Source organism: Acyrthosiphon pisum, chromosome A1 (genome assembly GCF_005508785.2).
Source record: "Acyrthosiphon pisum isolate AL4f chromosome A1, pea_aphid_22Mar2018_4r6ur, whole genome shotgun sequence".
Classification (NCBI taxonomy): Eukaryota; Metazoa; Arthropoda; class Insecta; order Hemiptera; family Aphididae; genus Acyrthosiphon; species Acyrthosiphon pisum.
In genome coordinates, this window is record NC_042494.1 from 79,692,242 (window position 1) to 79,711,126 (window position 18,885).

Below are 18,885 nucleotides of genomic sequence, written 5' to 3' on the forward strand. Positions count from 1 at the left end.
TCCCCGCGGCATCCAGTCGTGTGCGTGCATGTATATATTTTTATATTGATGTGCATAATATATATCCCTCGACTAAACACCCGCCCCCGACAGTCCACGGTTGTCGTATGTGTTGTCGTATACGATCTGCTGCGGCAGTCGTCATCGATAATCCTCGACTCGCAAGTCGCGTATTATAACAACTGCAGCGGGATTTATCCGGGGGTCAAACGGGAAATAATTTGTTTTTTCCAACCCCTCCAGCCCTCCATTTCCACCCCTTCGGTGACGCCAAGGCTTTATTGACGCGATGAAAGTGCAATGTCGCGTTTGGGCGCGTATACGCGTGTATACAAACGGGCGCGGCGATTAATCGGTAGTAATTTCTTCTTTAGATGCCGAACGATTTGCATATTATACCACCCGAACACACACCCTCCGAGGGACGAGTGCCCGGCGTGCACATGACATCGCTGTACGGTACAATAATTGGTGCGTTCATACAATATATACACCACGCTCGTGTTATGTATTATATTTGCCTAAAATGCCATCCGTTGTGAAATTCACTGTCTAATCACAACGTATATATTATATATGCGATATAATATATTATATTATTATAATTATAATGCGTGTGACGTATTGACCGCGGATGATGACCATTGTGCAAAATAATATTTTTTAAAAATAAGTATGACGGGGGTGGCGGTGTTCAGTGGTTATAAAAATAATATTGCGTGTGTATACTGTCGATGGGGCGCGTCGGGAACAATATTTCGGACCCTATAGTAAGGCGGTGTTCGAACAGTACATTGAGTATTCAAATTAAATCCACTCGCGCGTGATCACCAATACGTAATAATATAAAGGGTCTTGGGGAATGGATACAACTATTATAATATTATGTTTTATATTATGCTCCCGATCTACACAAGAAACGTAGGTACCTATAGTAATAAATTAACGAAAAATATAATGCGCGCCTTGTACCGTATATTTATTATCATCATAAAATATATACCAGTAACAAAAAAATGTTGACGATATATATAATAATATTATATTATATAATACTGCTACGTATATTATTGTGGGTTGTATAGCAATTGTCCCGGTCAAATGTCGTCATCGCCTGCGTAGTATTATACCTACCTAACTAAATCCAAGTTTTTGCGATCGTTTCACATGTTTTTTGCAATGCCCTCATTGTAATATTTCTATATGTACATCGGGAACGGGTGGGCGTATCGGCGATCGATGAAAAAACAATAATAATTAAACAATAATGATCGCGACGCGGAAGTCTCCCGCAGGAATGAATATGTTATACGATATTAATGTATGTATTGCGTACTCCTTTCCGCGTTTTTTTCCAATTATTTTGTACAAAATGATATACATTAAGTAATGACATTGTAAATGCAATATAAGGTTTTACGCGTATGAACAAAATCATAATGGCGCATGCAGTCAAGTTTAATCACTTTCTACAGTTAAGTCGTGTGTACACCTGCAGTATATTATTGCATAATATTTTGTACTATTGTGCGAGGTGTATGTATTTTATAGCTGTATATTACTATTATTATTATTATTTTTATTATTTGTTGTTGTCATCGCGTACCTTTTTTCTTTTCTATTTTCGTTTCACATATAATATTATGTATAGGTACGCGTTTTATTTTGTTTATGATTACAACGGTTCTTTGAATCGACAGCTTTCAAAAGTCGTTTGTCTCGCACAACGCGTAAGCGCAGACATGATTTTCTGTTCACTGAATGTGTTGCCACATTTTATTAAATCCGCATTTTTGAGGCTTCTCAATAATACTACGGCGTACCAACTATATACAGACTATATTATTACGGTGCAGAAAACGACCTCTATAATGGTAAAATAATTATATTAATGTTTCTCAAACTTTTTTCGCTGCTTAATGACATTGTGTGTGTATATAAAAACAAAGTACATTAAATATATTATAAAGTAGGTAGTAAAAAAATAAATTAACGAAAAAATGACTCATATTCGCAATTCGTCGACCTTAATATGCTTATATATTATTTGCTATACATAAATCTGGGAATTTATGTAGAAGTTATGAAAATTATATTTTGTTATTCTTATGCAAAAAAACCATTACTAAAACCACTTAAAAGTCTAATAACAAAACAAAATGCGAGACAGAGAGAAGATTTCAACTACTATTATTTAGACTGTTATATGAATTATGATAAGCCTTTGAAGTTACTTCCCGACTCCAGCATTGTAAAAGTATAAACTGGTGTTTTAAATCAATAATAACGATAAACAATACCAATATATAGTCTAGATACTCTGGTAATACATAATGTATCAACAAAACGAAACCATTGCTTGTTAAAATCTAACTCACTGCTCTAACTATAGTCATTAGGCAAATTAAAAGTCTTCATTTTGTACTTTGTACTTTACCTATATTATACACATTATATTTTTTTATCGATACACGATATTGTATTATTAGTTATTTTGTTACAATATATGACGTGAGCGCGTACGTTTCCGCGAATGAGTTTGGATAAAAACAACTATGTCGTATTTGGTTTAGGTATTATTATTATTATTATCATAATGTTAAAAACTTATTGCGAACCAAATCGGCTCTTTCTGTATATAACAATATAATCGACCTCGGGTTGTGCAATCTTAACTAAGTGGTATTGTTTTTAAAATCCGAGTACGAAAAAAAAGAAGATAAACAAGTAGCTTCCGGACGCCTCGAGGAATATTACTTAAGGGACGAAAACGGTTTCTGCGTTGAACGTGGTTTTTATTTATTTATTTTTTCATTCCGAGTAACGGTTGAATTAAGAACGCGCACGCTAAACATCATCAAAAGTTTCGAAAGCGCTTTAAGAAAAAAAAAATCGTCCGCATAATCTCGGGAATTATGACTGCAGCGATACTGCATACCTTGTTGTGTGTTGCTTAGTAATATACATATATACCTACACCTCGGTGACGATACCGGTAATACGATTTTTCGCAAAGTTCCACAAACGAGTCGTGTAAAAACTTCTTAACAACGTGTCGTTTATTTTATAATAATACGTATACTTTTATTTTTATTTTCCCGCTACAACGTGTCGCTGTTACGCAACATAATATATATATATATATATATAATATTCGTGTACACCGTGTAAAATATATAATCAACTTATATATTATTATTATTATAGTAGGTACCTACCGCCGCTAAAGTTGTGGTGTAGTTGTCGTTTTCGTAAAACAGTTTCTTCGCCTGCAATGATGACAATAAATATTTATAATAATACTACGTGTTCCGCACGGATATTATTAATAATATACCTACACATAAAACGCTTCAGAAATCACAATATAGACACGCGTCCGAAAGCGAGTACTCGCCGAAGATCGGGACGGCAAGAGACGTCACTAAATTCACACTTTGGGCGAATCCTTGACACCATATAGGTTATAGATAACACTGTGTCAGTGAACTTTGTATATTAATCGAACTGAAACAGATGACAATCCACGGTATCATCATCGTATCTTCGCAGCGGAGCGATACTAATAATGGCTGCGCGTAGTCTGATACCTATACCTAGGCTAAATATATTTAGTCATGCCTATACCTACCTATATCTGTCTCAAAAGCCATTTTCGATGAATGTCGTTTACTGCGTACTTGCTTAATTCGTTACCCATTATTAGTATAGCGCACTACGTATAATATACATATTATAAACATTAACGCGTTTTTCATGAACCCGTCGAGTCAGGTATTATAATTATAATAATTATCATGCCCTATATAAGCTGGAGCAGTTAACTTGATTTATCCGGATACGTAAATAATGATGAAAACATTAATTCGCCACATCGCAATTATTCACAACCACCGTTGTGTGAGTGAAATTGGCGTTCCGCGACTATCTATATAATTTTTTCAATCGATCGATAATGATTATCATTTTTGTCTGGGGCACACGTCATAATTTCATAATTTGACCACGCGCAAACTCAATACGGTCCGATTTATTATATTTTGTATTATTATTTTGATGCGATACGCAGCCGTACACATTATAACGCCTTTACGCGAGCACGACACATATGTACGTGAAAACGATTTTTTATTTTTTTTATTTTTTTGAAAAAAAAGAAGATAAGTCGTAGGTATAGGTAGGTACTTATAATATAAATACGACGTAATTGCGATTCATGTCGCACAAGCGTAGTTTTTATTTTCTTTATTGCTTTTAAATTGGTTCACGCGTAAGAAAAAACTTCTCGGCCGTCAGATTAAATTAGAATATATAGTGTGTCCAGTGCGGCGGTGGTTTTCGCGTCGGTCGTATAACAAAGTCATAACAGCAACGGCGGCGTCATAAAGTGTAATTATGCAAATCCACTGCACAATCGTATAATATATAATATATATATACGTATAAGCGCGTGTCCGTGCGTTTGAATTCTCTTGACAGTTCTCTTGACTGAATCTATGTACATATATTGTTCACATGGGAGCCACCGGGACGCGGAACAAATATTATTCAGCCGTATATGTGCGATATATGCAGTACGGGTTTAGTAAAAATATATATAATAATGTATTTATAATATCATTTCCGAAGACGACACGCGCGGGCTCACTCACGCGCATTTACGGTTCGGAGTAACCGGTTTATTCATAATTTTAGGATTAAGAGAAAAAAAATGATAAAAAATGAAAAAAAAAATGTATAATAATAATAGCATAATATGCGTTTAATACCACGTACAATTATATTGCCATATAATAATTATAAATGTACGTTTCGAACCGGTTCCCGGCACATTGTCAGAGTGGTGTCACCGCGTCAGGCGCACGAATGCATGTGTGTCTTTGTGTGTGTGTGGATACGCGAATTTGTCGGAAAATAATAATAATGAAATTCAGCGGTCGCGGGCGTGTGTATAATATTAATATATAATTGTAGCTTTTACGACGCGATTTTGTGGCGGTGGCCATATCATATGGTGACATCGGTATACGTTATCTATTATACACAGTCACACCTAACCCATACGTCCTCCGCGACGGGTCGCCTCCGCTGCAGATTGGTATCGCGGCGCGGAAACGTCGTAAATTGGACGAGTCGGGTGTTGGACCCATATACGTGCGCGTAGACGTCACAAACTTAACACACTTATGTATAAACAAATAAAATGCGATAATATGCAAGTTGTAATTATTAATATGATTATCTATTTTAAAAAATCAAGCAAATTCACCGCGACTTTGGGGACTTTTGAGGGACAATGTGCGTAAAGCACGTGATACGTGCGGGACCGGCCAACGAGAGTAACACCGACCGTTGTCGTAAACATTATTATACGGTCCGCCAGGCGTTAAGAATCGACCGCTGTCGCGGAAACCGCACGCGCCCCGGAGAAATGGATCGGCGTCGTCGTGGTCGTCGTCGTCGAAGGGGTTTAAGGCTAATTTGTTACGGCCGATGAGCTATAGCGGTGTGCGGGGAGGTCAATTTGTATCGGAAAAGGACGGTCGTGTGTACGTATATATACGCGTGTATCCGGTGTGCGTGCTGTGTTGATAAATAACGGTGACGTCACTCGTAGATTTTTAAGCTTACGCGCGGGGCCAATTTGTACAGCCGCCGCCGACGCCGCCGCCTAAGAGTTAATGAACCATCGCCCCCGCCGAATAGTTTTTTTTCTTGATTGATGGAAATCGCGCAGGATTTTTTTCCTTTTCTCCCTTTCCTCTAATGTCGTTCCGCGTTTTCTACCGTCGTTTTACTAGAGAAAATACGCATTTGTCTTCCTCCCGCACACAACCACACACACCCACGTCCAAACGCATTTGTGCACGGTTCGTATTTCATCCCCCTCGCCCATCAAAACCATTATAGTTCGTCAGTCTGCAATCGTGACTTTCACTGCGCGGGAGTGAGTATGATATAGGTACGCGTTCCCGAAAACGCGGGGACTGCAGACATATTGATCTCGCGATTCGGAAAATTAAACGACCGTCGAGCATGATTTCTCGTCTTATTCTCCCGTTAGCTTTTTGTACCAATACGATAATAATATGTATTGTAAATAATATATTATTATATAAGCACGCCGCTCCCGCTGCACGACAACGAAGTCGACGAAACGTATCGATTTCTCCGGTTTTAGACGATTTGTCTCGATTAGTTTTACAGAAAAGTACTATAGGTATACATCGCATACCGATGCAATAATCATTGGCACGTGGTCCGATTACGTATCGAGACGTCGTCTTGGTCGACAAAAAGGACGAGCGTAACACGTTAGGACGGGAACGATAAAATCGTCGTTTTATTTTTTTCAGGATATTTTTTTCCTCTTCTGAAATCCAAAACTAATCAGCTGGTTTACTGGTTGTGATCGCGCGCGGAATGCACTCCCAAGACAACTGTATAACGCATACAATATGACTGGTCACTAGCGTATGTAAAGTATTATAATATTATTATACCTATTATACACTGATCCGCGGGCGCACGATCGCTCGATCGCTCGTAAATGAATATTGTCGTAATAAGAAACGGGAGATGTGACAAACGAGATATAAAACGAAAAACGATATGTCGGTCTATGTGGAGCCCGCGGTGGCGTGTGTTTCTCGCGTCTCGTAACAATTAATATCCATTGAAACGTTGGTAATTAGAGGCGGTTCGTATATAGTTGTTGTGTGATGGGACTGCTACAGAGTCGTCGTCGTCGTGTCTATAAAGAGTCTTCGACGGGTCTTCATAATGAAAAATGCGGATTCAAACGAGTTTAAACGTGCTGCACGCATATGGGAGCATAATAATAATTATACAACCGATTCGGTTGAACCTAATATCGCTTGTCTCGTAATATATTCTATATTGTAAACAGGAAATAAGAATCGTCATAACCGGACGCGTGACGTAATAATGAACGCATTGTAATTACCATATACCACTTAATATATGACACTTATTGTTGCTATTAAATAATAATGCTATTATTATAATAATATATGCCATCGCGAATATGCTGTGATTACTTTGCGGGTATACCAATAGATTATATTATAATCTCCTCTTTGCTATAGTAAAATTCTCACTAGTTTCGTCGTTAAATCTCTCTGAATAATTTACGAAATCAAAATTGGTGACGGATTATAATGATCCCGGTGGTTGGGAGGAACGTTTGAAAAAACCAAACCGACCGAATCACACCAAATACATATGCTGCAGGTATACCTGTGTGTACAATATATATATGTATACTTATACTCGCGTTTAATCCTCTTGCCAAATGCAGCTGCCATACCCTCACCTCTCCCTCTCACCTCGTCTAGCGTTTTCGTTACTAATTCCATTATTCGGCCTAAGCCGTTGAAAGTTTAAACTTTTTTTACCCCCTGCCTCCCGCGACCGCCACCGACCGTCTCTTCATACTTAAGCCCGTCCCACCCATAAATCTGTCACTTCGGCGGCCCTTTTAAGTCTTATCCGGATGACAATCCCTTTTTTCCTTTCCACAACAAAAACACGGATCCGACGGTCCTAATTCCGGTTGATTTAGAGCTTTTTGGCCCCCTCGGCGAGAAATTTTCACATACACACAGATACACATGCTCATATATTCGTATATACACTCTCATATACATACATATATATTATATGTATAATATTATTTAGAGCTACAGTGCGGAGAATATATTTCTTGTACCGAGAGATTTTCTTTTTCTTCAGGCAAATGGCATGGTCGGCGATTGTGAGATAGAGTGGCGATAGCGAGTGAGCGGTGGGGTAAAAATACAAAAATAAAAGTTTTTCTTTTCCACAACTTTTTCCCGCTCCTATATAGTTCCTATATCTACGATGCATGTTCATGTCAAACATATATACCCATACATATAATACGTGGGATTTGCCACGTTTAATTTATAGTGCGGACGTGACCCACGGTCCGATATGTGTATAGTTACAAAACTTTGATTAGGAATTATGTGCATGTGTGCGTCTACAGCTATATACAAGTTGGGCCAAGGGATCGAATCGGCAAGATAGAGATGAAACTTTTTTTTTCATGTGGTTATCGTGCGTAAAGGATTATATTCTGCGCACATATTTTTCTTTCCTTCATCAAACACACACACACACACATACATACATGCATTGATACATCTCCGACCATTTTTATAAAATATAAGTGTGGCAAAAAAATTATTAACCGTAAGAATAGCCAGTATAGGTACCTCTATATATATATTATATATTATAATATTACTGTTAATATTTATTTATTTTTAATTCGTTGAGAAACGTCGATCGTCGTTACGTACTTTGTAATTTTCTCATGACATTCTATACATGAGTAAGTACGTGTTAACGATGAAATTATCCAAAAACTGTTTTTTTTTACGCGAAAAACGGTTCTTTTTGAAAAGGAAAAAACTTATCAGATACAACACGACGACTTTTCAGCGGTTCATTAGCAAATTGATCGGTATAATATATTTTATCGACCCCACTGCAGAGTTCCGGAGTTGTTTACATTAGGGAAAGTAGGCGGTATCGGAACGTCTTTGATGTCGTGGGCGAACAAAAGAAATGTACACTTCCTTTTTGTTCGTCCCGCTATACCCCACCCCGCCCGCCATTTGGACAGGGTTGCTGGCATTACTATTTCACCGGCGACGACCAGGACCCGAAACTTCCTGCCTTTATATTTTATTATTATTTTTTTTTTTTACATTTATATAATAATAACATCTATAGACGTGTGCGAGTGTATTTCTTTAGTCCATCGCGTGTGCGAGTGCCGCATATTATATTCCCATTCTCATTATATACAATCGTTAATTATGGTAATCACAAACAAGAGTGGGGAGCGAGGGGGTATTGTTTCTCCGAAGTCGGCGGCGGCGGCTGCGGCGACAGACGGCCCTCTCTCTAGTTATTTGTGCGTAGTATATTGTATAATACTATTATTATTACTATCAACAAAAACAACGGGCCGTACGAAATTTTATGACGCGATATTATAATAACATCATCGTTATAATCATAATAATATAATTCTATAATGCTATAAACTAATGCGCGCGTGTATATATATATGAATTTGCGTCTCTATTTTAATATCGCACGGAAAAGACAAGTGCAGTTTTCGACCCCTCTCCCGGCCGAAAAACTTTCGGATAAACCGCGGCCGCGCTCACCCACTCTGCAGCGCATTCACACGTACCGCGCACATATTATATTGCTTTGGAACTTTGCCCGTTTAGCTCAACTGCAGTAGTGTATATATATACCTACGTATAATAATAATAATAATAATAATATATAATATATACTATCCGTCTCGGGTCGTTTCGAGGGGGGGGGGGGTGTTAGACGTGAAGTCGCACGTATATGAAGTGTTACATTTTTGTGCACAGCCACAGGACTGCAATATTATACACATAACGTGTACACAAGTCTGTATAGGTACCTATATAATGTTGTGTGGACAGCAGGACGACAAAGACGACCAACCGCCTACAACGACGGTAACCGACGATGAGCCGCCGAATTATGCAGCGTGTTCATATAAATAACGTCGCGAAAACGACGGAAAAAAAAAAATAAACTCCCTCCGATCGCGCCGCCGTAATATTTCACGTCCCACTTGATCGTGTAACCGCGAAAATATTATTATTATAATATGAGTGTACTGCAGTATTATATTAATATTATGTTGCCACGAGCGTATTTAATAATAATAATAATATTATGATACACGCCATACACCTACAACTGCGCATCGCGGTCGAGATGGTCGGTGCAGATAACGCCATATTCGTATGAAAGACGTTTCCGCACCGAATTTCGTAAAAAAATAATTGAAATTTCAACGCCGCTGTCCGTCGTGTCTTAGCTCGCACATTGTAAAAATGTTTTTTTTCCAAATAAAACCTCAGTGACTGTTGTAATAATATTATTAATAATAATGATGAAAATAATAGATAGCATGGCGTCGTCGTCGTCGTCGTCGTGTATCTCGTGGGAGGACCCGCCGCGACTGTATTTTGGATTTCAGTCGGGCGCAAAAAAAGACAGAGCGAGAGAGTCGAAAAGAAATGTTCGTCTCGCCGAACGCTGTAGGTACCTATCATGGGGTATAACGTGTCCCGTCTTGAATAATAATGTACATCGGATAGTATTAGGTATGCTGATGTTTAAAAATGTATTCGGGAGGAGTCGTCCGGAACGAGCGAATTCCGGAAATCCCTCGTTTCATCGTGTACACGAATTAAATTCCCTCGCGTCGTCGACGTTTTATGATTATTATTATGTAGGAGCCTACACGCGTACTCTGTGGCGTGTGAGCGAAATTTCCCTAACTTCAGGTCCCGTGCAGTTCGTTTATCATATATTTATATTTTATTCATTTTATCAGATGTATTTTTTTATTCGCGTTTGGTATACTTATTTGATTGTTTCGATTGAAACTGACACCGACTGAGTAAATGATACTCGCACAATAATAATATTATACCGTTACCCGCCGCCGCGTATAAACAGTTGTTGTAGTCTCCGAACTGTGATTTCTATATTCTACATGACTATATGCGCGTCGTGCGCGCACCAATGATACCTACTAATAATTTAGGACACATCATTATGGCAAAAATAATATGTCGCAGGGCCCTTTAGACAGGAAACGAAATAAAACTAGGTGAATGATGATGACGGCGACGAGGGTAAATAATCTTTTTCGTTTATCCGATTATTTAATCAAATATTAATATAGTATTATGTAAAATGTATGATTTCAAATCGACTGTATATTATACTTTTATGAGCTCGGCACGATAACATCGGCCGGTGGACAGGTGAATGTAATTTTGATATTATTTTATTAAATATACACACACATAAATACAGGTACACTCGAGTACACGACACATATTATTATTGTACTATACGCCGTTTGCTTTTCTTCCGCGTCCACCGCGCCCGTGTCAAAACAATTAATTATATATATTGTGACGCTGTAGTATTATCATCATAATAACACGTCTGAAAAATATATTATATTCTAACGCGTGTGCGTTTTGAAACCATTGTGTCGCAGTGACGCCACAATAATAATTATTCACACCAGTGAATCCGTATAATGTGTTGTCTAAATGACGTCTGAGTTTTTGTTGTTTTAGTTTCGCGCTATCACAATGTTTTCATTTCGTCGTTTCCGACGTGTCCGCAGGGCATCTTCGCCCGTCGGTCACGTTTTTCCTAAATTATCAAAGCCTCCTCCCCTCCCCCAGAAACCATCAACTGCAAAACTTGCACGAGCAATAGGGACTTTTCCAGCAGCGGGGACGTAGTACGCACTATATAGGTATAGCATATTTTCAACGATAGGTAAATCATTTTGTCGATACAAAAGTCTTTATTCGCCATATTCTTTATTTTTGTTCCCTCGACGGAGGAGTTCGACTTGATATTGGACAATAATAACTTCGCCACCCGACTTAGGACTGCACGGTTATATACCTGGAACATTGTCTTTTCCACAGCATCGACGTCATTACGGAATGTATAATATATTGTCATTATATTATATCGTTAATATTATATTTTTTTTCGCTTTACGCATCTGTATAATGTTACGGCTGTGTAAGTAGTTTCGCGCACAATCTGTTCGGGAACGGCCGAAATATAGTGATTTTTTTTTCATTGTTTCTGGTTTCATTTTTTTTTCTACTCCAATGAGAATTGTATACATATACGTATAGCTAACCGTGTGGGCCGTCGACGAATGGTGATATATATACACAAAAATAAATAAACATCGGACGCCAGATGCTTTACACTTGTTACCCGTCCGGTGATGGAATTCATTTTTAGAAGGGGAAAAACGTTTTTAATATTTTTTTTCTCCATCTCCATCAGAAATCTGCTCGGCCGACAGAACGCCACCCCGTCAACACACGCTTTTCTCAATAATTGAAGTAAAAAAAAAGCAACATTACAGAACATCCGCTTATATAGCCTTTACAATAAAAGATATTATGTAACGTTTATGATTTTTAATACGTATAACTTAATATCATTCATTCGGAAAAAATGGTTGGGGCTTGTAAGTCATAAACTCATAACCAATACAAATAAAAAATCAAAAGTTTAATAATATAATATAAGTAGGTATAGGTAGGTAAACTAGGAACATAATTTTGTATAGAATATTATATTAAAACACTATTATTGAGTATTTTCACAGTTTGTAAAATATGTTGGTACAAAAAGTAAATTTGAGTAAAATTATAAAAATACAGTAAAATTGACTGTAGGAAGATTATTTGTAGAGACACATTTAAATGCGCTTAATTTATTTACATTTGAGTCTTATGTTTGAGAGTTACACTAAGTATTATTCAGATCTGAACCGTTTGAGCCATCGAGTCGGATTGACCACGGTTGGTGGGAGATTTAATAATATTTGAGTTGAACGTTTTAGATGTATTTTCGTATAACATTTAGGTTGAACCTCAAACCCCTTGCATCACACGTCGCTGTCATAATTTATAATATTATTCATATTTTTTTCAATGATCGTCGTAAAAAAAATATCAAAAAACCGTAGAACATTGACATCGCAATATAACTTATATATAGGTACGCAATGCATTATTTTATTTTGTGGTATATTATTATTATATATCCACATTAGTAGCGTTATCCATTTTCCGCGTTAACCGGATTTACTTGTGCTTCACCGATGACGACGACGACGGCGAAATGTCACTTCCATTTTGAAAGCGGTCGTGTTCACTCACTTCCTCCCCTACAGCCACCGCTTTGGTGCTTGCCCGTCAGTAGCAGCTGCAGCGCAGTTGTAAGACTGCATGAGTGCGTTTTAAGTTTCGTTCAACAGTCGTGGAGACCCGTTATCGCGTTACCGCTACACTAACGAAAGCCCGTGATAGTCGTCCGACTCGGCAGAGGTCGTTGATTGTACAGACACACACACACAAACACGAGTCCAAGTATTAAACTAGCTCTTTTTATTTTTCGGATAAATATATAAATATAATGTAACATAATACCGTACGTTTGGCGTAGAACAAAGGACGAATAATATAACAACGAAAATGAAAGATAGATAGATACATAGATATCAATCGGAGACAATTATTGTCGTTATAGACTGTTAGGGGTATACTCATGTATATTATAACCGCCAAAGACAAAAAAAAATGTCTTCCCGCGATTACCGGTTAGAAGTAGCTCTATATCTAGTTGTGTGGGTACTGCAGGGGCCGCAGGATATTATGCGACGTATTATAGACGACTCACGCGATCAAGGTCAAAAGGTATTGATTTATTTTGGCGGTCCGTCGCCAGTTTTTTTTTTTTATTACCGCTATGATAATATCGTCGGCTTTATTGCGCGTTACGGCCGGTTGGACCTTACCTACCTACCTATATATTTATGCGACCAATTTCAAAAATCTATGATGCCTATCGACCGGCACGTGTCACGCGTATACAATCGGAGATCGATGCGAATAATATTACCACGAACTGTAGGCGGGGAAAAATCAGCTATGTACCTAGCGTCCCCGGAAACTCGGAAAAAGCACTTCTTCTGTGCGGCGCTCTGGCAGAATCTCTTACCGACACCTGCAGTGAAACGGACGTCAATCGCCTACCTATCTACCATTTAATATGATATACATGCTGAGATTATAACGGACGGCTTTAGCGCTTATTAAACGTGTGCATAATGAATGCGAACTGCACACGATCCAGCCGGCGGCCGAAGGTTTTTCATTAGCATAATATATTTAAACGGTGACGACGACGATGACTACGACGACGACTATTATAATATGCAGTGCACTGTCCGAGCATAACGAATCACCGGGCGACTGATTGATTAGCTGCCATTATTATTATTAATACTACTACTTCTATGCTACAACACAGCTACCACTATTATACAAGTACTGCGACTAGTATTATAATATATAATATTATATATGTATGTGTACCCAAACCTACCTACCTACCTACCTATCTGCCTACCTCTGACTATAATATAAATATATATATATATACATAAATACCTGCCGGCGGCGGGGCTACCGGGTAATATTTTCTGCTGCTGCACCGTCCGACTTCCATCCTCGCCCACGTCTTCCCCACCTCTGAAAATTAAACACTACTGTTCCACCGCGTACATCACATGCTGTATATTCATCACGAGGCAGCTCCGGGTTATAATAATATAATATTATTATAAACATGGTGATGGCAAGTGATTAACCGTCGGGCGTATGCCCAACATAATATTATACACTGTGAGCGGTTCTCGTGAAGACTGAGATTGCAGACCGCAATTGGTCGAGCGTTAATGGAAAATTGTACAAGTCGACAAGGAAAACCAAATAGAAGACATAATAATATAAGCTTCATCATCCGGCGGAACCGGCATCGTATACGGGACTCACATATTTTTGAATATATATCGAAAATTAAAAACGAAAATCCATCGTTTATTTCGATTTTTTACAGTTTACGATAATAATAATTGGGTGCGCGCGTTATAGGTCGTCGTTTTTCTCATTACCTTAGTAGTTAACTATAACATAATAACACAATAATGACGCGTCGTCGCGTTTCGGACGGGCGATGATGAATAAAGACAAAATTGTAGATATTTCTCCCTCGACGTCTTTATTTTTCCCATCACTGCTTCGTTAGACGAGTAGTAGTTATACTGTATTATATTGTGTAGGTTACCTAATATTGTATATGTCTATTCATATTCATAAAGAGAACCTCACAACAGCAGCAGTTTTAGGTATAGTGTGCTTTAAAACTGTGAATCGAAATCTGCTATCTTCCGCACGTATGTAGAAATTCACGATTTGTGTTTAAATACATAGGCGGCTACATCAAAATTTTGATAATACACAATAAATAGTAATTTAACGATAATAATATATATGAGTATTATATTTTTTGTAGTCGTTGATTTTATTCGGTTTTTCAAAATCTTTTTTCGTTTATAATTTGTTCAACGCCGTAATATGTGCTCGCAGGCGTATACGTGTGTAAATTTCCAAAACGAAACCGTTCACGCGTATAATATAAGTATAATAGGTTCGTATATGACGTATACCCCTCTGCAAATCCCTAGCGCGTCATGTGTCGACCGTCGCGCGTTTTTTGTTCGATGCCGAAGCCCAGAGGCATAATACATAGGAAACGACGCTTAATCCGACGAAGCGTTTGAAGAACAAATCGCTTTCTAATAAGTTACACCTGAAATCCCGTTTATTATAAGGTGTCGATATCGGATTAACAGATTTCCAACGGTGCAGTTTACGTCATGGCCATTAAACCGTGCGCAACTACATGTGCAGTATACAAGATGGTGTCGGGGTACAGACCTCGACGGATCGAACCGATTTGGGCGATAAGAGAACGGCGTGGCAAACATCGCGAGAAACGCATAATCGCGCGTGCCTGGTGCATGGTATATATAGCGTGCAAATTATTATATATTATGTGCGTATAGACGTATAAAAGGACACCATGAGGTTTCGGTTGTCGGTTATAGCAGCGGTGGCGGTTGGAGATGGTGGAAGGGGGAGGTGAGCATGGGGTGTGCGCTGGGCAAAAGCAATAATGACGCACTCGCGATTTCCCGCCCGTCCGCTCATCTATATATAGTCTCGTCGCGAGTACGTGACCGGTTTTCCCAATAGAGCAATTTATCTTTTTTCGGCCACTGGCGTTTCCCGCCTCCATCACTTTCGCCCCTTCCGGAAACATTCTCATCGCGCTCTCTCACACACGCACATACGCACATACCCACCCTCTTCCGGGCACAAGACGCGTCTCTGCACGTCTTCCTTAAAGGCGTCCGCGAGCGTGAGTGCGTACGCTAGGGGTCGTCTTCCGCGCGAAAAAGTTTCTCTCTTTTTTGTACTGCTGCACATACCGCGCGTGCTCTACATCGCCAGTGTATTTACAGTGGAGATATTTTTTCGAGGGTGTGGTGGACTTTGTATTGTTAACGATATACACTCGCGCGGGTACTATCCAGCAAACCCTTGTACACCCGGCCTATCCCTCAACCACCCGAGGTCTAACGGGCGCGAGAACCGAAGCTTTTTGACAAGTAAATAAAACGCAATCACGCTCGCCCGCTCACTCCGCCCACCGCGGTTACCGCATTAATAAATGTCCACTCGTCAACCCGACTCAGCTTGGTATATTTTTCGTCTCTTTTTTTCCTCCTTCTCTTTTTCCTTCCCCAGTGTACTGCTCGTTTAACAACCATATACATTGCTTTGTATTGTACTAATATCATATCGATTTTTTGTTACAGTGTTGGAAGTATTGTGAAGTACTCCAGACCGAAGGCAAGAACATGAAGAACATTTGCGAACATAACTGTGTAAGTATATACATTTAAAACTTAATATTTATAATATATACGTATAATATACACCAGGCTATCTTATATACGTCATTAACAAGTTTTTCATTTTTTTTTTTATTTTATCGACCCGCTTGGAAACCTTCCAAAAATATGAGTACGGCTGTGAACACCCATTACGGTGTATCGCGAAAATTGTTTCACACATTCGCCAGTGAATCGAATGAAATATCGCTACGTTTGAAAGAACAATTCTCAAAAAAATATATAACGTAAAAAATCGTTTTCCATTCCGAGAACTTTATTGATAATATCATCCCATTGTATATATTATTATCTTTACCGAGTACTGGCAAGAGTATAGTCATTATAAATGCGAACAAATTTAGAGAATTCATAATGTTTATAACACGTTCGTTAGCCTCCCGAACTTTTTCAACAACGTTATTTCAGAAAATAATAATATTTAACATACATTTTGGGCTGCATACATATTTATTACATAATAGAATATAGTGAGAGCTATATTGGATTGTATTAAAAAAAAAAAAAACACAAAAAATACGCTTCTAGTCAAAAATATGTGAAAAGTGAAACACAGGTGTTCCAACGTGTTTTGTGTCCGCTGATAAATTTCGAATCTCTCGAGTGCTGTGGTCCTTAGAAAGAGGTAAATTTGTGGAGGTATATGTATGATATCATACATAATATATCCTATAGGTAATATAATAGTGGGAATCGTACGATTTTGCCCGGCACTTCAGTGTGCAGGAAGCGTCGCACGTGCACTTATTACTCAATTCGCTTTAATCCACCGTATCGTGTATAACACATACAACTATTTGATATATATTATATATATAAATATCTCCGATATCTTAGCCGACAGACACATATTCAGACCTCAGTATACCTATACTCGGTGGTGACGGCTGTGGCATCGGCGGTGTGAGAGCTGAGTTACACGCGTACTACGCCGCGGTATAATATTATTATAATATGATATAATATAACTGTCACTGCAGTGCATGCGTAGTGTTTAATATAATACTATAATACAGTCAGTATATTATACGGAGTGGTTGCGCGCGGTCGAATACGATACTATACGATGTGTATTAAACCGATAAGTCGTAGCCGCGGGTGCCCCCGAGATCGTCTTTCGACGGAAATCCGAATCGCATACCGCCGCGCGTTTGCAGGTCTCCGCCATTATATACCTGAACACGGGCGCATCCACGGTTACATTCCGGATTACTATTATAGCGAGTATTAGGTATATTAACTTTCTCGGTCCGATTTCATCGTGTCGCACACCTCGAGCGGCTATATTATATACTTAACGAACCGGCATCAACTGCGAGCACTTGAGTGCGTGTATTGAGGCGGCAAGCCGCCGTTTCATCTCCAGGACTCTCTCGGATTTAATTAATGAAATTCAAAATCAATAGCAATAATCGCTTTTGGTAATATATACATCCGAGGTGGTGATCCGAATTTGACAAGCTAGCTGCGCTCTAATAATAATATTGTCTAACAGTCAAATGTTGTGATTTTCAAAAAAAAAATGTTTTGTTAATCGTCCGAAATACCCACATACATAATAAAAAGCATTAACTTAACACGCGCGCGCTATACTTTTTTTTTTACAAAAATCGAATTACCTATTTGATAAAATAGATTTTATCGTAATGGATTTTTTGGGTTTCAAATATTATTTTGATGACAGCCAATAATGTGTATAGTTTTATTAGAATACTTTTACACAAAACTTGTTGATGCATTATATACCTACATTATACATATTACAAATATAATTATATATATATACAAATTATACAAATTATACAAATATCACACATCATTATATAGTGATCGATGGGAAATGGGTGCGATAAAAATGATATTATAATACGTGACTTATTGTTTTATTATCATGCATTATGCATATTACTGTATAGTATATAATATAATATAGTCGTCGTAGAAATTGTGTACTATTATAATGTATACATGTAGTAACTTGGTAGTAGGTATATAGTACGTAAAGCTTAGTCGGTGGTTTTGGTTTTAACGTGGTCTTCCGTCCGAACGCACACGGTTCGTTTCGGACGCGGCTGGGATCAAAGGGCGAATTAACATTTATCGGGTCGACAGCGAGCTGAACGAGAAATAGTATTCGAATCGTGTGCGGTGGCGATTTCACGTACACACACGTATATATACACACACTTATAATATTATACGCTTTTAATCAACGCGCTCTTTCAAAAGCTGTTCGCCCGCAAAACACCAAAAAACCTTTCCTCCGCACTGCAATCCGCAGCACCACCGCTTCATAGTCGAGGCAACTATATAAAATATATAGTTATAAATATATTGACAACTAACCGAGGGTTGACGGATCGGAGTGAGGAATTCATCTTTCTTTATCAGCG

At 38.4% G+C, this 18,885-nt stretch overlaps 1 protein-coding gene across 1 annotated transcript in view; it reads left to right on the plus strand.

The window, feature by feature from the left end:
* LOC100160448 overlaps positions 1 to 18,885 on the plus strand; it is a 120,559-nt gene that overhangs the window by 56,419 nt on the left and 45,255 nt on the right. Inside the window, exon 3 of the mRNA XM_001943700.5 lies at positions 16,397 to 16,465. Coding sequence (XP_001943735.2) covers positions 16,397 to 16,465 — 69 coding nt within the window. The remainder of the gene's footprint in view (positions 1 to 16,396; positions 16,466 to 18,885) is intronic.